Raw genomic sequence first — 25,000 nt, 5'->3', positions numbered from 1 at the left:
AGAGGCAAAACACTTTATTTCCTCTTTCTCTTTCCTTCCTCTTCCTTTAATTTTTTCCTCTTCTATCCTCCCTTCTTCTCCCATCCCTCCTCCTCCTCCTCCTCCTCCTCCTCCTCTTTCAGTGCAGTGTACAAATAAATAAGCTATTCAACCTCTCTAAAGCCAGTTTAAGTTACGTAAACCCTTCACCACCACCACCACCACCACCACCACCACCAACACCAACAACAACAACAACAGCAACAACGCCACAACCACCACCACCAACAACAACATCACAATCACCACCACGACCCTGCACCAACATTAGTAATGTGGCAAGGATGATACCATGAAAGAGGAAGAGGAGGAGGAGGAGGAGGAGGAGGAGGAGGAAACAGGAAGGAGTGAAAAAGACGAAGAAATTAGAAAACAAAAGATATACCAGAGCCAAAAATAAACAGAAGCAAAGTAAGAGGAGGAAGAAAAGAGAATGGAGGAATGGAGGAAAGATGGAGGAGGAATGGAGGAGGCGTGGAGGAAAGCTCTCATCATTACCATAGTGGGTCGTATGGTAATGAAACAAGAACAATGACCTAATTACTTGTATGGTGCGGGTTGTTAAGGTGTGCACAGGTGTGTGTGTGTGTGTGTGAGAGAGAGAGAGAGAGAGAGAGAGAGAGAGAGAGAGAGAGAGAGAGAGAGAGAGAGAGAGAGAGAGAGAGAGAGAGAGAGAGAGAGTCCGTATGGTTTCAATTTTGTTCACTTTCCATTTTCTTTTTTTTGAGGAAAGACTAAAAGAAACATCACTATATTAAAAAAAAAAAAAAACATGAAAACATGAAAATTTGTTCTGCTTGATTTTTTTTTTCATTTCACATTTGACTTTTCATTTCACAGCAAGATTACAACACCAATTAATTTTTCTTTTTTTTTGCCCGTTGTAAATCATTTTAATTGTACGTGGTCTCTCTCTCTCTCTCTCTCTCTCTCTCTCTCTCTCTCTCTCTCTCTCTCTCTCTCTCTCTCTCTCTCTCTCTCTCATATATACTTTATCCAAGACCCAAACACAGTGATACAAATACACACAGACACATTCTTCCTTCTCCCTGCCTCCCTCACCTGGCCTTAGGTTACCTGTGTGTTAGGCCAGGTGTGTTAATACTAGGCTTTGCTTAACAGGTAAACTTATCTCGCCCAGGTGAAAATACTGTATAGTGGTTTTATTTTATATTTTGTTATTTGTTTATTTATTTATTTACTTTATTTATTTTTTGTTTACATTTTTCATTTTAGGTGGTTTAAGATGAAGGGAAATGCAAGGGTGAATAAATGAGAGGCAGTGAATAAAAAGGGGAGATAAGGAAATAATGAATAAGTAAAGGAGTGAATTGGAATGTGAAACTCAGTAAAATGATAAATAATAATAATAATAAATCATGATAACAGTTCCATTTTTATCATATTTTCTTCTTTTCCTTATTTCTTTCCTTCTCTGTGTTTTCTTTCTCTGTCCTTTTCTTTCTCTTCTCTTTTCTTCTTTTTCTTTCTTTGCTTCCTTTCCTTTATTCTTTCGTCCTTGTTATGAATGACGAGACAGGGAAAGAAAATATATGATAATAACCTCTTCTTCTTTTTCTTTTTAATTTTCTTGTTTTCTCTTTCTTTCCTTGACTCCTTTCTCTACTTATTAACATTTCATCATCCTTCATTATTTTCCTGTTCCTTCATTTAATCTTTTTTTCCCTTGATTATTCTCATTTCCTCCTATTTCCTTTTCTTTACCTTCGTTTTCCCTTCTTCCTCCTTTTTTTCCTTTTCCTTTTCCTTCTTTTATAATATTTCCCTTTTCTTTCTTTTCCTTTTCTCCTCCTTTCTTGTTTTTTTTTATTTTATATTCCTCTTCTTCCCTTTCCATTTCTTATTCTTGTTCTTCCTTCCATCTCTTTTCATATTTTTCTCTCAGTTCTCTTCCTTATTTATCTTCCCTTTCTTCCTCTTCTCTCTTTTCTATCTATTATTCTTTATTTCCTATTGTTCTCTTTTCGTTTATTCTCTTGAGTTTGTTTGTTCGTTTATTTGTTTGTTTGTTTGTTTGTTTGTTATTTATGGACCAGCGGAGGTTTTGTTGTCTGGAGAAGTTATGTTATTTTTGGTGCGCCGGCTTTCTCTCTCTCTCTCTCTCTCTCTCTCTCTCTCTCTCTCTCTCTCTCTCTCTCTCTCTCTCTCTCTCTCTTGTCTTTATTTATTTTCACTTAATTTGGTTTCGTTATCAGCTGTCTCTCGCTCACACACACACACTTTCTCTCTCTCTCTCTCTCTCTCTCTCTCTCTCTCTCTCTCTCTCTCTCTCTCTCTCTCTCTCTCTCTCTCTCTCTCTCTCTCCATTCTTTACAATTTTACATAATGTTCACACGCCAATCTCTCTCTCTCTCTCTCTCTCTCTCTCTCTCTCTCTCTCTCTCTCTCTCTCTCTCTCTCTCTCTCTTTCACCACATTATGGCGTCCGTCCATGACCTTCCCTTGTGACCTTGAAAGCAAGCACGCGCACGCACGCACGTAAACACGAGTAAATATTGGCACACAAGGCACTAACGGTCCACCTGACAGCCCACACCTCACCCCACGCCTCACTCCTGAACCTGCCACGCCCCTTCCGCCTCTCCTTCACCCTTTCACTCCTTCGCTTCACCCTATCATCTGTATAGTGAAGCCCTTACGCCGTTTTCTTCCTCCGTTTTCTTTCGTCATTGAGATCATTACTGTGTCGTTTTCTTTAATGGGGTTGATAATTTATGGGTATTTCTTTCGTGAAACTGTGTTAATTTGTTTATTTATTTGTCTGTTTTGTTTAGTTTTCTTCCATTTTCCTCCCTTGTAAATAGTAAATAGATAAATAAGTGTAATATCTAACACCACGGACTCAAATATCTCAGTTACCCTTTAAATACATTACGTTTTCTCTTATACACACACACACACACACACACACACACACACACACACACACACACACACACACACACACACATAAGCTGATCTTAAAAATAAACATTCAATTTGATTTTCACTGCATCATATACGAGTACTTCACAAATCCTCGTTTTCTTTTATGTTCCCTTCTATTGCTTTATGAGAGGCAGGTTGGCGGGGAGGAGCCTTGTTTTATGCCATCACGTAGTTTACAGTACTAGTTCAGCCGCTCGTTATATATAGCAAGTATTCTGAAAGGCTCAGTTCTGTCATTATTATTTTCAAAGGCCACAAAGACTCAGCACCAACAATCTGAGTAGTGAGTTTATTCTATTCATCAACCACTGTACCTGAGAACCAATTTCTTGCTATAACTTTCCAAAATGTAACTGTATCACTCTTGCCCTGTTTAATACTACAACCAACACTCCAACAACAAAGCTAACTAAATAAAACTTGAATGTCATTTTTTGGACTATTCAACACCACAACCATCACTAACAACAACTAAACTAACTTAATCAAGCATGAACCCACAACTTCTTTAATCAACACCACAATCAACACTCCAACAACAAAAGTAACTAAATGAAACTTGAATCCGTCATTTCTTTCCCCAATTCACTATCATAACCACCGCTAACAACTAAACTAACCTAACCAAATTTCGACCCATCATTTCTTGCCCTATTCAACAATACAACATGAAAACTAACTAAATGAAACTTGAATCCGTCATTTCTTTCCTCAGTTCACTATTATAACCACCACTAACAGATAAATTAACCTACCCAAATTTGAACCCATTATTTCTTGCTCTATTCAACACAACAACCATCACTCTTACAACTAAACTTAACTAAAACTCAAAACCATCATCTCTAGTCTTCCCCAGTCAATAACTCCAACAAATGAAGTGAATATCTTGTACAAATCACCACATTGCCACATACAAGCTCTTCTCTTCATTCCGTCGCTCAATCACACTCTCCTTCGTGAAGTAAGAGGCTGTGACGGCCCCTGGTGATTGATTTTATTGGCACACGTCAGACCAACAGGTGCCAAGGGCTTAGTGAAGGCACCGTGACTCCTTTTTGAGGCCGCAGTGGTGAAGGATTAAAGAGAGAGAGAGAGAGAGAGAGAGAGAGAGAGAGAGAGAGAGAGAGAGAGAGAGAGAGAGAGAGAGAGAGAGAGAGAGCCTTTAGAGAAGACAACTAAATAACAATAACGAAAGCAAGAGAAAGAACGAAGGGAAGGGGAAAAATATATAAAACAGAGAAAGATACAGAAGAAAACCAAATAACAAAGAAAGAAGAGAAAGAAAAAGAAAATATGACAAAGAATCATAGAAAAAACTAAATAAACAAACAAAAACGGGAAAAAATAATAACGTTAAACGTTTTTTAATACCTCTAAAAACGTTTTCTGCACATCGCTACAGACAAACAAGCATTCCTACACTCTTTACAAACACTTTTACCTTCACTGTACTTAATCTACCCTTGCATTCCTCTTCCTACGTGAATTAAACTGAGCTGGAGCAAAATTCCCACTATTTCCTCCCTTTTAAACTCAATTAACACAAACTCTCTCTTTTGTTCTCATTCCAGCATTCCAGTACCGGCAGTCTCCCTTTCCAGTATTCCAGTTACATTCCAGGACTCTTCCAGTTCCTTGTTTAATATCCTCGGTATCTTTAATAGTTTAGTTTATCTTTGTAAAGTTTAAAAGGTTTGTTGTTTTTTTGTTCTTTTGTTTTATATTCAAGCGCTCCTTTAAATTTACTTCGTTTCTTGGCAGTCTATCATCGAGTCAAATACCTAAGTTACCCTTTAAATAAATCACGTTTTCTATCACGCACAACGGCTAATCATGCATGCAAAACACGTACTCGTAGTAGGATTCAATTTGACTTTCACCTTAACACCCACACACTAACCTCTACTGATCAGCGTCAAAAACTCAAGTTACCCTTTAAATAAATCACGTTTTCTATTACACAACTAATCATCTAAACAAAAAAACGCACATATTGTAAACAAATAACAAAGATCCAATTTAACACAGTTTACATAAGGGTCAAAATGTCTACTGTTCTTCGTTCTTCCTTCGTCCCTCCTCCCGGAGTACTCCAGGGACTTGTTAGGGCATGGAAGCTGAAGGGTGCGGCTGAAGAAGGACGGCGCCTAAGGGGAAAGGCGTCCACTCTTATTAAGACTTCAAAGGTGAGAGTTTTAAGTAATCCTGTGCTCCTTTAACCTCTTTTTTCCATCTGACTTGCTCCTTTTCTTCTTTCTTTCTGTGTTTGCTGTATTTTTCTTCTTCCTTTTCTTTCTTTTCTGTCTCTCGTTTGTTTCCTATTTTCTGCATCTTCCTTTTCCTTGTTTTTGTAAACTTTCTCCTGGTTCTTTCTCCTTTCTTTCTTGTTTAGCGTATATTTCTTGTTCTCTATCTCTTTGTGTCTCATTTACTTCCTTATTTCCACCTCCTCTTCTTCCTCCTTGGCATTGTTGCTGTCAGCTTCTTCTTCTTCCTCCTCCTCCTCGTCTCCTTCACCTCCTCGCTGTCTTTCTTCTCTAGAGTATCCTTCTCCTTTTGTCCTTGTCTTTTTTTTTTTCTTCCTCACTTGCTCAACAATGCTTCTTTCTTTTATTCTTTATTTGCAGCTTTCTTTATAATATTAATTTATCATGGTTTAACTAGTAATGTTGAAAAACTTCTCAACAAACAAAAATATGATAGCGATTCCTTCATTTATTTTGTGTTACCATTATATCTCGGTCGTTTTTACGATACTGCGCTTCTTAAATGCGCTAAATAATAATAATAATAAAATAAAGAAAATACCATTATTAATAATAAAGAAAATGGCCAAGAATAAAAACAACACAAGTTTCTGCCTAAAATTAGAAAACGTTAAAGATTTGCCGCCAAAGAAAATGAAACTATTTAATGCGTAACTTTGTTAAACCGTCAAAACTCCATACCGCTCATCTGCATTAATTGAAAATAAATTGAATAGCACAAAAAAACACAAAGAATAATAAAGAGGAAATTAAATATCCTAATAAACATAATACGACAATGATGAGGAAATAAAAACATTCTCAATGTCATTATCGGAAGGAAAGAGGAAGAGAGAGAGAGAGAGAGAGAGAGAGAGAGAGAGAGAGAGAGAGAGAGAGAGAGAGAGAGAGAGAGAGAGAGAGAGAGAGAGAGAGAGAGAGAGAGCAAAAGGGCGAAGGTGCATAAGAAGAGAAAGAAAATGCAGTATGAGAGCGAAGGTCAAGGAGAACGAGAGAGAGAGAGAGAGAGAGAGAGAGAGAGAGAGAGAGAGAGAGAGAGAGAGAGAGAGAGAGAGAGAGAGAGAGAGAGAGAGAGAAGTGGCAAGGACAACACAACTATCAAGAACAAACATAAATCTAACAATAAGATCAACAACAACAACAATAATAATAATAATAATAATAATAATAATAATAATAATAATAATAATAATAGCACTCTACTCACCAGAGAACTCCGTGAGGGTGTCGGCCCGTAGCTTGTAACAGGGAATTTGCTCTTGTACCAAACTGATGAGCTCGACTTCTGCTACATTATCTCCGGTACACACATCTGGAAGAGTTAGGTTAGGTTAGGTAAGGTTAGGTTAGGTTAGGTTAGGTTAGGTTAGGTCAGGTTTGGTTAGGTTAGGTTAGGTTAGGTTAGGTTAGAGTAGGTCAGGTTTGGTTAGGTTAGGTTAGGTTAGGTTAAGTTAGGTTAGGTTTGGTTTGGTTAAGTTAGGTTAGGTTAGGTTAGGTTAGGTAAGGTTAGGTTAGGTTTGGTTAAGTTAGGTTAGGTAAGGTTAGGTAAGGTTAGGTTATGTCAGGTTTGGCTAGGTTACGTTAGGTTAGGTTAGGTTAGGTTAGGTTAGAGTAGGTTAGCTTAGGTTAGGTTAGGTTAGGTATGGTAAGGTTAGGTTAGGTTAGGTTAGGTTAGGTTAGGTTAAGTTAGGTCAGGTTTGGTTAGGTTAGGTTAGGTTAGGTTAGGTCAGGTTTGGTTAGGTTAGGTATGGTAAGGTTAGGTTAGGTTAGGTTAGGTAAGGTTAGGTTAGAGTAGGACAGGTTTGGTTAGGTTAGGTTAGGTTAGGTCAGGTTAGGTTAGGTCAGGTTTGGTTAGGTTAGGTTTACTTTGGTTAGGGTTAGGTAGGGTTGGGTAAAGTATATTAAGATAAGTTAAAGGTAACTAAAGCCAAGGAACACTGAAGTAAGGTAGGGTATGGTATAAACGAGTTATTCTCTCTCTCTCTCTCTCTCTCTCATATATATAAATAATAGATAAGATGGACACAAACAAAGACAAGAAGAGAAACGGAGAAAAAAAGGAGGACATGAGAGAGGAGGAGGAGGAGGAGGAGGAGGAGGAGGAGGAGGAGGAGGAGGAGGAGGAGGAGGAGGAGGAGGAGGAGGAGGAGGAGATATTGACAATGAGGACTGAAAAAAAAAAACAAATAAATGACAAAGCCGTGCATGAAAGAGCAAAAGAGATACAGAAACCGTGAGGTGTTTCTATATTTTATCCCTTTCTCTTATTCTTTCTTTTCTCTGTTCCTCTTTTACTCCTCGTATTTATTTAATGTGACTTAATCCATCACTTTTTTTTAATCATATCATAATTCTACCTTTTCTGATATTTCTCTCATTCTTTATTCTTTATTTATTTCACGTATTCTTTATCCTATGTACGTAATTTCATATTTCTCTCATTCTTTATTCTTTATTTATTTCACCTACTCTTTATCTTATGTACGTAGCTTTCATTTTTCTCTCGTTTCTTTCTCTACTTCACGTTTATTCTTTGTTATTCTCAATCTATCCCTTTTCACCAACTAGATAATTATATTTAAGAGAGAAACGGATCCCAATACTACAAATTCTACGATTAAGGGTTCCAATACCATACCAGTGCATCTTAATCCCAATAATCTCCCCAATGGACTTGAATCCCTTGAACTAAAGATGATCCCCCAGCCGCTCACCAATACACTTAGACTCCCTATACTACAGAGCAATAGATTCCAATACCACAACAATGCATTTAAACCCCTATACTCCAGAAATATAGACTCCTTTACCTATCCAGTGCAGTCTGAGCCCCTATAAGGAGAGTAGATTCAAACACCATAAGAAAAATCCTGAATCCTTGAAGTTAACACGTACTTGATAACACACAAACATAAATAGACGAGGAGCTGATAACACAGATGAGATAATGAACTCTATACAAAAAAATATAGGACACTGGGTTACCCCTTTGAGAGATGCTGGTTATAGGGTAAAGAATGTATAGGAAACTGGATCCTACACCTTTTGTTTTTATAATAGATGAAGGGACACATTTAAAACTTTCTTCCGTGGCATTTTTTTTTGGAGGGGGGTAAGGTGAAGGGGGAGGAAGGAAGAGGTGAAGGGAAATTTGATGTTTATGCGAGGTCAAAGGAAACAAGTGAAGAAATGAGCAAGTGTACACGACTGAACGAGGTTATAGAGTAAACACGTAAAAGGAAATGATTGTGCTTATGCTTTCTCTCTCTCTCTCTCTCTCTCTCTCTCTCTCTCTCTCTCTCTCTCTCTCTCTCTCTCTCTCTCTCTCTCTCACACCAGTCTTAATTATGTTATGTAAATTTTAGTGATAATAGACATCCTGGAACGGACAGAGAGAGAGAGAGAGAGAGAGAGAGAGAGAGAGAGAGAGAGAGAGAGAGAGAGAGAGAGAGAGAGAGAGAGAGATTACCTTGGCTCATAATTATAAAGTAAACAAAACAAAAACAAGATACTAGATTGTTGTGGAAGTGAGAGGAGGAGGAGGAAGGAGGAGGAGGAGGAGGAGGAGGAGGAGGAGGAGGAGGAGGAGGAGGAGGAGGAGGAGGAGGAAGAAGGAAACGGAGATAGGAAAAGTCAATAGGAGGAACAAATCTAAACACCAAGATTAAACACACACACACACACTCACACACACACACACACACACACACACACAGACACACACTCAAGGCAGCAAACCAGTTAAACAAGCCAACAAACAGGTAAACACACACGCACACAACCCAAACAACTACAGGTGCTACAAGTAATCAGTGAACCTGTTTGCTTGTTTACCTGTATACACTGTTTCTTCCTCCATCCTCTACTCCATCACTCCTTTTTGCCTTCTCTTCCTTTCTCTTCACTTCCCTTCCCTTAATAACTCAGTTTCTTTCATTGACAACACAAGCACTTCTTCCCTCCTTCTCCTCCTCCTCTTTCTATTCATTCGTTTTCCTTCACCTTAACGTAATGCTGTTGAAATAAATCGTGTTAATATTCCATAAAGTTTTTTGGTCGTCATGGCATCAGGTTAGAGAATTAGTGGAAGATACGTATGAATTTCAGCGCCTATGTTTGTATTTGTATGCCTCGTATTCTTAAACACTGTGGCTTTCTGTGACGACTAATTTCAAAGGTCAAAGATGATCTGTGGGCTTCCAAACGTATTGTTTTTTTTTCTCTCTCTATTGAAGGTACATAATCTTTCGTTAAATGTTTGTTTGTATGTATGCCTCGTATTCTTAAACACTGTGACTTTCTGTGAGGACTAATTTCAAAGGCCACAGATGATCAGGTGGGTTCCCAAGTGTGTTTTTTTTTTTATTTATTCATTTTTTTTTATTGGCGGTACAGAATCTTTCGTTAAATGTGCTTGTATGCCTCGTATTCCTAAACGCTGTGGTTCTTATAAGGACTAGTTTCAAAGGCCACAGGGATGATCAGCTGGGTTCCCATGGTGTTTTTTTTTTTTTTTTCATATTAATGGTGCAGAACCCTTTGTTAAACTGTCGCTAGAATTATGAAAACACCAAAAAAAAAGTACAAGTTTCAAGACACCTGTGATTAAAAAAAAAAAAAAAAAGACATCGAGCTGTTTAATTATCAGTGAAAGAAATAACAAAATCCGGAAATTTAAGTCTTGTAAAAAAAAAAAACACACACACACATACACACACACAAGTAATAACAAAAGAAATCAATACTTCAAAGCTTTAACATCTAACTTCATCCTCACTACAATGGTCTAAGGTTACTGTAGTGAGGTAGCGAGTGTCACGTGTTCATTAGCAGCAAGAGTCAATACGCGGCGCTGGAATGTTACGAGGTGCCGGGAATGGCTCTCGGTGCCAAGACACAAAGGTGGGGCAGTCACTTCACCGGGCGCGTCACGGGGAGTCTAGTTTTACCGGTACACAGCTCGTCTTTTGTTTATTCTGAGTGTTTATACGAGGCTGATCCAGGACTGTGATATAAAAAAAGAAAGGTCGTTTGATTTTCGATTCCCTCAATAAATAAATAAACGAAAATATATAGAATAACTAAATACATTGGTAAAAAAAAAAGAATACAAGAGAAAAAAAAACTGTAATATAGAAAATTCCTCCAAAAAAGTTGGTTAATTTAGGCCTACAAGGTTGTTTTCACTCTCTTCTCTTCCCAATAACATTTTTAGCGTTATATTTATAGGACGACAACAAAAATCCTTCTTTACTAACTCAATAACGCCACAGCAACACTTCACACGAGATCACTTATGGATTCTATTACATTAACTTAGAAATGCCGTGTCGTACTTGACTTCTGAATTTATAAAACCAATGAGAAACTCCTGAAATTTCCGTACATTTTCACATATTATTTTCCTTTTAAAATTAACACGATTATTTTTCCTTTTTCGCGAGCACATTATGAAGGAAGACGTGTACGCTTCACAAACTCGATTAACGGGCTGATAAGATCTCAGGGGTCGCAAAAAACGTTGGGGTCACGTGGAGCTAAGTCAACAAACTAGGTCGTTTTTACTAATGCGTTATCAATCCTTATATTTTGCTGGGCTTCGAGTTGACCCTGTTGACACTACCACGAACTGATAACCACATCACAAAGACTTCAAGTAGAATAATCACATGATCTTTAAAAAATCTCACTATAAGGATCTTTAAAAAAAATCAACTTAACTTAACCTAACCAAAAGAGCGTGCTTAAAATCTTCGCTAACCGATATCAAAATGACCACAAAAACCTTAAGAATTCAATACCCAAGATTTAAATAACCATAAGAACCTAAAAAAAATAATAACCAATAATAATAATAATATATAAAAAAAAAGCTACACTATCCAATATTAAAATAAGCACAAGAACCTTACGAACTTCACTACCATTAACCCTTTCACTGCCAGACAAATATTCCTTTAAACACACGTAACTTTTTTTTTAGGCACTTATCTTTCTCTTCTATGCTATTTCTGTAGTCCAAAACAAAGGAACTAAATTAACCTATTCTCTGTTTTTTTTTTTTTCCCTGCTGTGTCTTCACGCAAACAATTTCTACAGTGATAAGAAAGTAAACAAAACACTCATAGCAGAAAAAAAAAAGTTTCAAAATAACAACAATAACTTTAAACTCTAACCTCACTACCCGACATGACACTCAAGGCAACCAACATCCTACACCACAGAGGAAGGCATTGAAAGACGCGCTGTTGTTGTTATTGTTGTTGTTGTTTAGTTCTTGCGTCACTCACATCAAGCAGGCCACCACTCAAGGTCTGAGCAAGGAAAGGTCAGCCTCGAGAGCGCATCACTAATAAACATGTCTCTAACCCTTTGATTGATATGGTCTTAATCTTCCTAGCACTGTAAAAACTGTTTGCATGGAGCCACGGGAGAGAAAAAAGGGAAAACGGAAAGTAATTTTGTCTGTTTAAGCTACAAAGATATTTACGAGAGCCTGGCACAAAGCGTATTAAGTTACAAGCATTAAAGAAAGTTCGTCAAGCGTTGAAAGGGTTAACAGTCCCCATTTCACCAGCAGGAGGGAGCACCAACACCTAAACAGCCCTCAGTGAAAGGCTGTCACGGATTGAAACCTTTATAAACTAAGAGGAGAATTTTCAAAACGATTTCAACACTATTCAGTCCTCACTCATTCTAAAGCCACCAGTCATTTATTTCACTCGAAGGAACAAGACCCAACGACAAATAAGCTGAACAAAAACTAAACACATGCTCACTAAACTTAATCTTGTACATACTTGAAAATTACTAAGACCAATCCATCACTATGAATTCCCACACATCTTCAGTTTTAATCTCTTCCTTCACTCAGTTAAAAAAAATAGCGAGACATAACCTAAACAAAAACATCACTACAAACAAATTCACGAAACATAACCTTGCACAAATTTGCTATTGATGAAACTATTCCATCTTTAAAAAAAAAAAAAAAAAAAAGACCAGAAACAAACACGAAACTCAATCTTGTACAAACTTGCTATTACTCAAACTCATTATGAATTCCCACACGTACATCAGTTCTGAATCTCCTTTTTCACCCACAGGAACCTAAAAAAAAACAACGAATAACCCAACCAAGACACAACAAACCCCAAAACTCAATAAAGAACCCTTGCAAACTAGTCAATTTTTCAACACAAAGCCACTACACACACACTTATTGCCCCCAGCAAGCACACGCATTCCCCCTCACAGCCCCACCCACACTGGCACCGTTCTTAGCAATACACTCGATCTGCGCATGCGTCAACCGGGCGGCGGGTTCCCCTCTCCGCGCGCTGAACCCTTGCCAAGCTAACACCCCGCTGTCTGCCCCAAGCGATGGTAAGTTTGCTAATAATACGTTGAGTAGACGATGTGGGGAAGGGTGTGGTGGTTAGGGTGAGTGTATGGCAGGGGTGAGTGTACGGGAGGGGTGTGGTGGTGGTAGGGAGACGGGTGAGGTATTTTTGGCTAATGTAGCGTCATGAGAGAGAGAGAGAGAGAGAGAGAGAGAGAGTGTGTGTGTGTGTGTGTGTGTGTGGAGAGAGGTGCCATATTTGCTGTTTGTCTTAATTCGTTATTCCTCCTTTTCTTCCTACTTGTTATTCTCCTCTTTTCTCTCTTCTTTCACTCCTTATTTATCCTTGTCCTCTCCTTCTCTCTACTTTAGCTATCCATTTCTCTATTCCCTTTTTCCTCTCATTTATATATCTACTTTCCTCTCATTCCTCTCTCTCTAGTCATACCTCCCTCCCCTCTCTTAAGATCCGCATCCCTCCTCCTCCTCCTCCTCCTCCTCCTCCTCCTCCTCCTCCTCCTCCTCTTCCTCCTCCCATTTCATATGACAATAATAAGTTACACAAAAAGAGAGAGAGAGAGAGAAAAAAAAAAGAGAAAAAAAAAGAATTTCTCGCCTCCTTCAGACTCATTATCGTAGTGGTTGAGAAAGAGACGAGCCTCCTCTTCCTCTTCCTCTTCCTCCTCCTCCTCTTCCATTGCTAAGTCTACCTAATGAACGAGTAACCTGATTATAATTATCTCAAGTGAGGGGAGACAGGTAATGAGAGAGAGTGAGAGAGTGAGAGAAGCTTGTGTTGAAGAGGGAGGGAGGGAGAGAGAAGGGGACAAGAAGTGGAGGGAAAGGAATGTTAAAAGGATGGGAGGGGAAACGAGAGAGAGAGAGAGAGAGAGAGAGAGAGAGAGAGAGAGAGAGAGAGAGAGAGAGAGAGAGAGAGAGAGAGAGAGAGAGAAATACTAGGAAAAGAACTGTCATATAGCAAGCAATAGGAGGAGGAGGAGGAGGAGGAAGAGGAGGAGGAGGAGGAGAACTGATGCAAGACTAGACAAGGAAAAAAAAAACATAAATAATCAAAGAAGACAAGAAATACAGAACGACTGATAAAGAAGGAAAATGAAGGAGAGAAGATGAAGGACAGTATACTAAAATGAGAACAAGGCAAAGAAAGAAGGCGACAAGGTAGAAGATGAATGGAGGAAACAAAGTGGAGAGGAAATAAGAGCAAAGGTGGAGGAGACGGAAGTGGAATTGGAGACACGTGGAGGACAGGTAAAGAATTCATTATCTCACCTGGATATGTATAATGTAGCCTTATGTATTCGTTATCTATCATATTCCTTGTGTGTTAACGTATTCCCATGTTTTCCTATGTATCCTTATCTGTAACAAAGTCTACGTGTGTTTCCCTATGCATCGTTACCTTTTATAATGTCTATGTATGCATTCTTACCTGTGATGGTGCCCGCCTCCTTGTATTTAGGCATCACATTCTCCGTGGGGCGATGACGGGTAGTGGGCGGGAGGCTGGAGTACTGGTGACTCTGAAAATCGTCCACAGATGCCGCGTCCTTCTCCTTCTTGCCGTCCAGCAGTGTTTCCAGACGGTACAGCCCCGCCTCGAAGCTGCCTAGGCCGGAGAGGGATGTGCTGCGGCTCCTGGCTCGCTGAAGACAGTAACGAATGCGGCTCTTAATCTCATCCGCAGTCTCAATCACGGAGGTCTTGTGAGGACTTCGCGGGGAGGAGGGCGTGGGCGGCTTGTTGCTCTGCGTGCTGGAGGTTGAGGTGATGTTGGTAATCTGGGTAGTGATGGGGTTGGGGACGTGGCCAGCAGCAGCAGCACCGCCCAAGCCGTTGGTCTTGGGGCAAGGATACAGGTCTGGATTGCTCTGGAGGTCCTGGTCAGTGTGGTAACAGTCGTCCTCGTCTTCGGAAGGCAAGAAGAAGAAGGGGCGGCGCTTGGGTTCCTTAGAGGGCTCCAGTTTGCTGTCTGGAACTGGCCTGGAGTCGTCTGTTAATCCTCCGCTGGACAGAAGGTCACCCTGGCCGTACTTCCTTCCATTGCGGCCGCTGAGGTCCCCGGAAGACGTGGACTTGGTGTGTGTTATCTCATTCCGAAGGGCATAACCTGTGGCGCCGCTCCCCTGGCTAATACTGGCGTCGTTCACCTTCCCGTCTACTCTGCAGGCATACTGGTCAGGCAGGTCATGCGTGTGGGAACAGGGGCCGCCGCCGAGCACGTTATCAAGAGAATTGTTCCTTGACACACTCCCACTGCTGCCCCGTGACCCCTCGTACTCCTCTGTCAGTGGCGAGCTCCTCCCGGTGTTCCCAGTCTCCGCTGCCTCGCTCTCCCCGCACGCCGCGTCCCTGCAGCTCTGGGCGGACCACAGGCGGCGCGAGGTGAGTGTGGCGGACCGGTATGACCCTCGAAGTCCCCACGGCCCGCACGTCCCGGCAGTCTGTGGGCGAAGGAAAGGGTTAGAACGCTAGCCCGATAGATGATGATGATAGCAGTGATCAAGAAGAAAGGGAATGATGCAACAATGATGATGATGACAGTAGTGATGAAAAAGGGAAGGGAGAATAATGCAATAATGTTAAAATATGAGATTAAAAACTTACAATGATGATGATGATGATGGTGATGCAAAAATTAAGAATCATGCAATTATCATATGAATTTAAAAGTACAAGTAAATTCCTTAACTATTAACCTATATTTTAGGGGGGAGAGAGAGAGAGAGAGAGAGAGAGAGAGAGAGAGAGAGAGAGAGAGAGAGAGAGAGAGAGAGAGAGAGAGAGAGAGAGCACCTAAACACTACTAAATGCAAGTCATGTCTTCATCTCACAATAAGAAGGAAAAAAATACAAGAGAACAAGAAAATCAAGAGAGAGAGAGAGAGAGAGAGAGAGAGAGAGAGAGAGAGAGAGAGAGAGAGAGAGAGAGAGAGAGAAGTTCCTAAAGACACAAAACAGTACTAGGAAAAACACACGATTCCTTTACGTTAAGTGGAAGTTCCCGAAGTGGGGGCGTCAGGGAGGGATGAAGGAAGCGGGGGGGCGGGGAAGGGGAGGGCGGGGGCGGACATGACGGGGGCAACACAGGGCAACACCACGCAACACCCTGACTGAATCATACGAATATTCTGAAATCATTCTGCCTCGCATCTCCACTACTTTCCAAAGGCTCTAGTTGAAGTCACACGGGTTTTCAAGGGTGTAGTTAAGATTCTGATGCCTTGTTTACTACTTACTACAGCGCTCATTCTCAACACTGACACAACACTCAACACAGATCTACCCTTATAAAAACACTCATTCTCAACACAGTCACAACGTTCAACACACACCACATACAAAACAGATCTACACTTATCAAAACACTCATTTTCAACACAAGCACTTCAACACCCAATGCACACCACACACACCTGTTTTGAATTCACTGCAGGACTAATTCTCAACACGCACACACAAACACACGCAGACACACTTCATTCATAATTCATAATCACCACGTGCCATTTATTCTTAGCAAGTAAAGATAGATAAATAAAATAACAACTATAAAGGACTAAAAGCAACACCATCTGATATTAATGATTCTCAAACTAAAACCACCATGGCTTCGCTTCACTTGATAAAAAAAAAAATAAATAAATAAAAATCTATCATAACAGGAAAACATTTATAAACGCGTCTGGATTCCTAATTTTAAAACATCACAGGTATTAGGAAAGATTTAAGTATCTTACATTATACTAAATTCAAAGATAATGAACAAAACCAGGGGGAAAAAAATAAATAAAAAAAAAATTAGTCGTGCTCCGGTTTCTATTCCTTCAAAGAAAACGTACCTATATAGAGGGACACTAAACTAACATAACAGGTGTGACATTTGAAAACCGTGACTGGAAGAAGAGAAGGAAGAACAAAAAAAAAGAGTGAAGAGAAAGAAAGGAAAGTTACAATAAACAAACGGAGGAAAAAAGAATAAGGGAAAGGAAGAATAAAGAAAAATGAGAAGCTGCCTGAGAAAAAAAAAAAGGAAAAGAATGAGCGAGATGAAGATAAGGGGAGGAACTGGAGAAAATGGAGGATGACTGAAGAGAAAGGAGGAAAGAAAGACGAAATAGACGAAAGGAGGAAATAATACAAAAAAGAATAAAGGAAAGATGACAGATTGCTTGAGAGAGACAAAAAGAATAAGTGAAAGGAGGACAAAGAAGAGAAGAGGAACCGAGGAAGGAGGGAGAGTGAGTGAGAGGGAAGTGAAATGACAGCACGAGAGAGAAATGTGAAAGAGAAAGAAAGAAAGAAAGAATAAAAGCGACAGATAATGTGAAAAGGAGGAGCCACAAAAAGACGAAATGGAAACATAGATGACAGGAGAGAAGAAAGAATATAAGAAAAGAAAGAAAAAGTAAAAAAAAAAACTGGAAAAAGACAAAGTGATTAAGGACAGAAGAAAAACAGAACCAGAAGAAGAAAAAAAGAACAAGAACAACAACAAAAACAAAAAGGACAAGCACAAGAACAAGAGGGATAAAAAAGAGAGAAAAAAAAAAAACTAGGAAACTACAAGGTTATTACGAACAAGATGAAGAGACGAAGAGAAGAACAAGGAAAAGAGAAGCAGTAGAAGCAACAGCAGCAGCAGGAGAGGAGGAGGAGGAGGAGGAGGAGGAGGAGGAGGAGGAGGAGGAGGAGGAGGAGGAGGAGGGCCTAAATGCCGGAGGGTATGCAATGCTATCTAATCTCTCATTATACTACGTGACACACTGCTCGTAACTACCTCGCTTACCTGGCGCCTCTTACGTAACACAAGCATCTACAGGTAAGAGAACCCCCCCCCTCTACACCTTAACACCTGTATATATGGCGGTAATTGAAGGTTTTGTGAGGGTAAATAAGGAGGTGAGATTAAATAGGGTTTTTTTTTCCTTATGTTCTGTTGATTTTAATTGTTATAAAGGTTGTAGTGAGGTTTTCCTTTGTTTTCTATGGGAATATGGAGGTTATAGTCAAGATGCAGGGAAAGAATGGGTTATATATTTTTTTTTGGTTCGTTCTTTGTTGGTTATAGTGATTGGAAGAAAGAAAATGTGTTGTAATATTTTTTTTTTCGTTCTATAGGCCTATGTTGGTTCTGGTTATAGGTAGAAATACAGAAAAAATGGGTTATAAAAGTCTTTTTTTTGTTCAGTTGGTCTTTGTTTGTTGTACTGATTGGAAAAAAAAAGAAAATTCGTATATGTTGTAATAAGACCTTTATTTATTTATTTATTTTTTCGTTTTGTAGGCCTGTGTTGATTTTAGTTAAGGGCAGAAATGGCGAAAAACCTGATTCGTAATAAGCCCATTTTCTGTTTTGTTTCACAGGTCTTTGTTGCTTCTAGTCATGGACAGAAAAACACTTAAAAGATGAGATGTTGCAAGAACTTTTTCCACTAACTTGTTCGACTGGACTGTGTTGCTCCTGGCTACGAAAAAAAAAAAAAAGAGAAAATAAGTGTAACATTTCATAAGTCTGTGTTACCTTTAGTTATGGGTAAAAATAGAGAAGACATGGGTTAATTTAGTTTATTTTCTTTCTGTCTTGCTCTATAAGTGTGTGATGGAAGGAAATTAAAGAAAAGGGGAAACAAAGCGCACCATTTCTTCTATAAGTTTGTTACCTTTAGTTACTGGTAAAAATAGTGAAAACACGAGTTACGAATGGTTCATGCTTGGTCTTTTCTAGTTACGGGAAAAAAGGTAAACGCGAAAATAAGACAGCAACAGTCATTCATCTCCTATAGGTCTGTGTTGCCTCGAGTTATGGAAAAAAGATAGACTAAAAAATAAGAGAGCAACAGTCATTCATCTATAGGTCTGTGTTGCCTCGAGTTATGGAAAAAAGATAAACTAAAAAATAAGAGAGCAACAGTCATTCATCTCCTATAGGTCTGTGTTGCTTCTAGTTATGGAAAAAAGATAGACTCAAAAATAAGAGAGCAACAGTCATTCATCTATAGGTCTGTGTTGCCTCGAGTTACGGGGAGAAATAGACGCAGAAATAAGATAGCAATAGTCATTCATCTGTGTTGCTTCGAGTTACGGGGAAAAAGAAAGAAAAAATAGAGGATAAAATAGGATATGGGCAGTCAGTTATTAGCAGGTAAAGAGTTATCACTCCCCAAAGCTGCCACAACACTCGGGGCCTAATCTAACCCTAGTCTGGCATTACAAAACAAACATGAGGTAAAAGACTCACATTCTTAAACGTTGTATTCTATCACAAGGACGGTTTCCAAAGTCCACATAGATAATTAATTGAGTTCTCAGATTTTTTTTTTTTTTTCGTCCAGTGATGGTATCTAATTCTTGCCAAACTATCAATGCAATCATGAAGAAAAGATTAGAAACACGTTTGAAAGCCCCAAATAAATTTTAGAAACTTTCAAATACGGTCAAAATAAAAAAAAGGTTAAACGCTCGATACCACAGTTTATGATTGTTAAACTTTGAAACCACTGAAAAAAAAAAAAAAGAAAAGATAAAAAAAAATAAAAATAGAACCTTCCAAATATGTAAAATCGAAGCACAGAACCCAAAACAAACATCACGGTTCATAATTCCTACCAAACCATCACTAGAACCCCTAAAACTACCACAAAAATAAACAAATAAATAAATAAACAAATATCTTCCCGTAGGACCTTTCGAATATAGTTAAAACAAGCTCATAACCCTTGCCAACCCGTCAACAGCTTCCTTACAACAGCCTTGGAAAACCCCATTGACGTCCACTGCAGTCAAGCACTCTAGATTAGACAGTTATTGATTCCCCGGCAAGATTAGGTTCCTGTTCACAAGAGTTGGTAGCATGGGAGGGAGGGGCGATGATGGGGCGGTGATGGGTGGTGATGGGGAAGTGATGGAGGTAATGTGTCTTTATCTGAGGTGTGATGGGTATCTGGGGAGTGAAATTAATGGGTCAGTGATAGATGGAGGGAGACAGGGAGTGGAAAAAAGGAAAAAGGGAAATAAACACCAAGGGAAACATTAAATTTAACCTTACTTTATCAAATTTACTTTAACATTATTTATTTATTCACCTATTCAGCCATTTCTTTCTTTTCCATTTATTTTCATTCATTTATTCATAATTTGTGGGCAAAGAAATGAAAAATTTTGCAAACTCTTTATATATTTCAGCCATTCTTTCGTTTCTCCTTGGCAAGTCTGAGGGAGAATAACGGAGAGTGGGATGCAGAGTGAGGAGGGAGGATGAGAGGGAGGGAAGGGGAGGGGATGGTAGGGGAGAGGAGGGGAGGGCCGGAAGGAGAGAGACGGGATGAGATGAACTGAAAGAAGGAAGAGAAATGAGAATGGCGATGAAGATGGATGGAAAAACGAAGAAAGGAAGGAAGGAAGGTAGGAAGGAAGGAAGGAGAGGAGAAAACAATGAAATAAATAGGAACAAAGAAGAGGAAAACAGAAACTCAGGTAAACCACAACAAAAGTAAACAACACGACAGTTAGAAAAGAGGATACAAATAAGAATAAATAAGAAAAAAAAACTAAAAAAATATAATCAGGAATAAAAAGGACATCAATAAAACGGTGAAGAAATAAATCAACAAATAAAATATAAAAGTGAAAGAAAATAATAAAAAAAGTATCAGAAAATAAAGACACCAAGAAGCTAAAACACACACACACACACACACACACACACACACACACACACACACACCATTACCTCATAAGAGACAGGTCTTATACACGTTTTACACATCTCGTTCTTCCCTGTCTCCTCTTCCTCTTCCTCTTCGTCTTCTTCAGTTATGCTCTGCCTTCTTAATCGTTCTCTACTCTCTCTCTTTATCAACTCTCTCCTTTGATTGCTTATTCGTAACTGCACGAGCCTAAACCTGTTGGGAGTTCCTGCCTGAAAAAATTCGCACGTTTTTTTTAATATGTAAACGAAATGGTATGTATGTTTGTATGTATGTAAGTCTGTGTGTATATGGGGTTATTGTCATTTGTATACACACGCACACACTTATAAACACGCAAATATTATCAAGAGGAGTGGATACATATATAATTTTTCTTGTCTTTCTTGTGTTTTTTTTTTTCATTTTTTGCGTTCTATTGTTTTTTTTTTTCATTTTCTCTTTTCTTTTTTTCCTTCTTTCTATAGTTTTCAGTTTCCACATTTTTTTTTTCTTTTCTGTCCTCTACTACACTTCATAGCCATCACCACTTGGGTCCATCATCACAGCTGTCAATGTTATCACCACTACCATCACCATCTCTTCGTTAACAACAACAACAACAACAACAACAACAACAACAACAACAACAACAACAACAACAACAACAACAACAACCATCTTGATTCCAAAATACACAGAAAGTTTACACGAAAAACGACTAAGAGAGAGAGAGAGAGAGAGAGAGAGAGAGAGAGAGAGAGAGAGAGAGAGAGAGAGAGAGAGAGAGCACTTCCACGACCCAGTAAACACACACCAATCATAAAACTCAAATTAACACAGAAGAAAATTTGCGAACACTCCACCACACACACACACACACACACACACACACACACACACACACACACACACACACACACACACACACACACACACACGCACGAAGTTACATTGAGAAACCAGTGATCAGGCGGCCATTCCTTTATAGGCGGGAGCATAGTGGTGGCGGGGACAGAAATAGCGGACGGAAATGGTAGCGATTATATGAACGATGGTGAGGTTAACACAGAAATTAGCGCTAAGTAGTTTAAGGGTCGCCCGCACGCTACCACCACCACCACCACCACCACCACCACACTGCAGAGACAGACTCAAGCATGCCTATCTCTCTCTGCAGTATTTCTTCGTAATTTCTCGCTTTATCTGGTGTTATCGCCCTCCCTGTCTCCATATCAGAGATGGGCTGAGAAGTGACACGAAAAGAGTCAGTTGCCACTTTTTTATTTATTTTATTTTATTTATTTTTTCTTCTTGCGGCTGTTGATAAAAATGTGGACTAGTAAAGGGAAAATCGTAGTATGCAGAGGTGTTACTTGGGTTTATTTATCATTTATATATTTATTCATGAGGCGTAATTAAAACTGGATATTCAATGCATTTATGAGACAAGAAGTGAAAGAAAAATTGTGGTACGAAGAGGGGGTCACTGTTACATTTTTGCACATCAGTATTTAATCACTAACTTATTTTCTTATTTGTGAACTGCGAGAAAATAAAAAAAATTCCCAGTAATGAAAAAAAAAAGACTCAAAAGAAAATTATGAAAAGGGGGTTACTTCTAAACATTATTATTTATTTATTGACGCATTTGTTCATTTATTTATTTGTGAACTCTAATGAAAACGCTGAAGTGGATGAAAGTCAGTGAATAAGTCCGTCAGTCAGTAAGGAGGTTAGTTGCCCAGTCAGTCAGTCAGTCAGTCAGTCAGTTAGAAGGTCAGGAGTTCGTTCGTTCATTCATTCATTCAGTCAGCCAGTAAGGTAAGTCACCCATCATTCATTCATTCAGTCAGTAAGGTCAGTCATTGAGTCATTCATTCATTCATTCAAACAGTCAAACCATCTTTTATTTTCATCACTTTTTGCTCACCATCATCAACATCACAATCTTAATCTTCAGTCACTCATTCATTCATTCAGTCAAACAGTCTATTTTCATCATCACCTCCTCCTCCTCCTCCTCCTCGTCCTCCTCATTCCGATCATCACAATCAATAATCTTCACCAGCCAAACAGGTTAAATTCTCCAATCACCGTCTTTCACAAATCTACGTATTAGGTTATGTTATCAAGCGTTCTGAGTCATGATTAGAAAGTACAGAGAGAGAGAGAGAGAGAGAGAGAGAGAGAGAGAGAGAGAGAGAGAGAGAGAGAGAGAGAGAGAGAGAGAGAGAGAGAGAGAGAGAGAGAGAGAGAGAGAGAGAGAGAGAGAAAGGAGGGAATGCAGTGTGGCCAAATAAGAAAGAGAAGGAAGAGGAGAGAGAAATGGAGGAATGTTTATTTAGAAAGTCTGAGAAAAACTACGGCGTGATGAGAGAGAGAGAGAGAGAGAGAGAGAGAGAGAGAGAGAGAGAGAGAGAGAGAGAGAGAGAGAGAGAGAGAGAGAGAGAAAGAGAGAGAGTACGTCTGTAAGGTGAAGGTTCTATTTCTATACAAACTGACAGCGATCAAAACAAATTATCTATTTTCATTTTCTTCCCCTACGAATAAGCAAGACATTAACATTTCTTTGTTTTTATTTTTGCATTTATTTTCCTTTCTGCATTTCTACTGGTTCATGTCTCTAGCTTACGAACAAACATACGAACAAACACAAAGAAAACAGAGTGTGTGTGTGTGTGTGTGTCACGTGGAAGTTATTATTGACCCCTCTCTCTCTCTCTCTCTCTCTCTCTCTCTCTCTCTCTCTCTCTCTCAAGTCACGTGTTTTCCCTCTGCTCGTTTAATCTTGTTTACAGGTGATGAGGTGATGTATCAAGAGGGTTATCTGAGTGGGAGACGAGGGTGCGTGTTAGACCACCACCACCACCACCACCACTACTCCTACTACTACTTCTACTACTACTACAACCATTGCTCCTATTACAACTACTACTGCTATTATGATTCCGTTATCTGTCTTATTTCATCATTATCATAATATTAAACAGTAATTAGAGCGTATACTATAAACTACTATTACTATTGATACTACTTCTTATCTCTATTACTATCAGTCCATTAGATGCAGTAGTGGCAGTTTAGTAATTGTAAATATGACGATTTTTTTTTTTATCTCGTTCCAATTAAGAAATAAAAAAGAAAATACATGTAATTTTTCATATTTCTTCCCTTCCTGCCTCACTTTATATTACGGTAACTTATCATAAACACCTAAGTACTAAGTAGGTGTCCTGCAGTTTGCTCTTCACTTGTGTTCCTTTGTGCTTCATCCCCTTGTCTCTAAACCCACTACCATTATTACATTTCTGCTCTTATTATCCTATCACCTCCCACTTAATATTACTGCAACTTATCACAAGCACCCAAGGATAAAATACGCTTTCTCTAATTTGTTCTTCATTTGAGTTCCTTAGTGATCCATTCCCTCAACAGCCTATCGCTATCGTCCATCCAAAATAGTCTTTTATATTACCGTATCTTCTTACACTCAATAACTAATAACTTTCCTAATCATTCTTTCTTTCTGCTTCTCTTATCACTACAGCCAGTTGCTCTCGTCACTATCTGTGGTCTCATCCCCCCTGCATCATCACAGCCTCTCCGCCTCTGTGCCTCGCCTTGCTATCAATACTAATGATAGCCCCCCACCCTGGCTACCTCCTTCCTTCTTGCTACTTGTCTCTGGTCTATCACGCCAGAGAGCTTCAGTGCAAGAGTTACAGTTGGTGTCTTCTCAGAGTTACTGTTAATATGCTCGTGTCTTTTTTAGTGTGGTCGGTTATTTTGGTGGTGGTACTTCTATTACTGGTAGTGTTACTGATTTTACTACTACCACCATTCATCCAACTGAAACTACATCTGGTACTGCTAATAGGATTTCTTTACCTGTGTTTTTGCTACTACTACTACTACTACTACTACTACTACTACTATTAATACTTCAACAACAACCTCCACTACTAATACTGCCACACTATCACAACAACAACAACTACTACCACCACCATCACCACCACCACCACTATTATTACCACTGCTATCACACAGAGACATTTCATCTCGCCAACCAGTGAACCATGACTTGCCAAACAATAATAATGGAATGAACCTTTGTTTTACTATCGCCACTTTTTCTTTGACTTGAAGGCTGACTGAGGAAACACCAGGATGCGAGGCGTAGATACGTAGACTGTTAGATAATGCTAAGTGGACCAAGGAGGTAAATTAATGCTTGCTATACCTATATATATATTTACTCAGCAGGAGAGGAGATTTAATTACGAATAGATTTATGGACGCAGTGAAAGTTTTAGCCTTAATGCTTGCTAGTTCCAGTACTTGTTCTTACTTGGTTTGTGGGCTGCAAATGGATCTATCAGGTACGAGAAAGAGATCAAAGAGAAAGTTTATCAATGCAGTGAAGGAGTACGTGGTTGTAATTGAAGTGATTGTGACCTGTATTCTGAAACGGTTCGCTCTCTCATCACGACTATTATTAAAGGCCACAAAGTTGATAAGCCGAGTTCTCAAGAGTGTTTCTCCTCTTAGTAATGTAGAAACCTTGTTAATCTGTCAGTAGAACCATCAAAACGCCTTTAAAAACCCGTGTCACTTAAACTACCGCCTTTTGCAAGTAGTGGAGGCAGTGGCAGTGGAAGTCAAACCCGAGATAATTAGCCGCAAATGAA

At 39.2% G+C, this 25,000-nt stretch overlaps 1 protein-coding gene across 6 annotated transcripts in view; it reads right to left on the bottom strand.

Annotated features, from left to right (window-relative positions):
• Nucleotides 1-25,000, bottom strand: part of LOC135089017 (trafficking kinesin-binding protein milt-like) — a 188,756-nt gene that overhangs the window by 110,514 nt on the left and 53,242 nt on the right. For 2 of the 6 annotated variants that reach the window (XM_063984158.1, XM_063984155.1), the window contains exons 2-3: nt 14,051-15,062; nt 6,466-6,570 (exon numbers count right to left, since the gene is read on the bottom strand). In XM_063984158.1, the coding sequence (XP_063840228.1) occupies nt 6,466-6,570; nt 14,051-14,084 (139 nt within the window). In that variant the 5' untranslated portion in view covers nt 14,085-15,062. Of the gene's footprint in view, nt 1-6,465; nt 6,571-9,092; nt 9,273-12,475; nt 12,524-14,050; nt 15,063-20,350; nt 20,540-21,259; nt 21,452-25,000 lie in introns of those variants that run through there. The other 4 variants (XM_063984157.1, XM_063984153.1, XM_063984154.1 and 1 more) reach the window with 4 other exon arrangements.

This window comes from Scylla paramamosain, chromosome 32 (genome assembly GCF_035594125.1).
Source record: "Scylla paramamosain isolate STU-SP2022 chromosome 32, ASM3559412v1, whole genome shotgun sequence".
Lineage (NCBI taxonomy): Eukaryota > Metazoa > Arthropoda > Malacostraca > Decapoda > Portunidae > Scylla > Scylla paramamosain.
The sequence above is the reverse complement of the archived record's forward strand: the minus strand, read 5'-3'. Positions and strand labels throughout refer to the sequence as shown.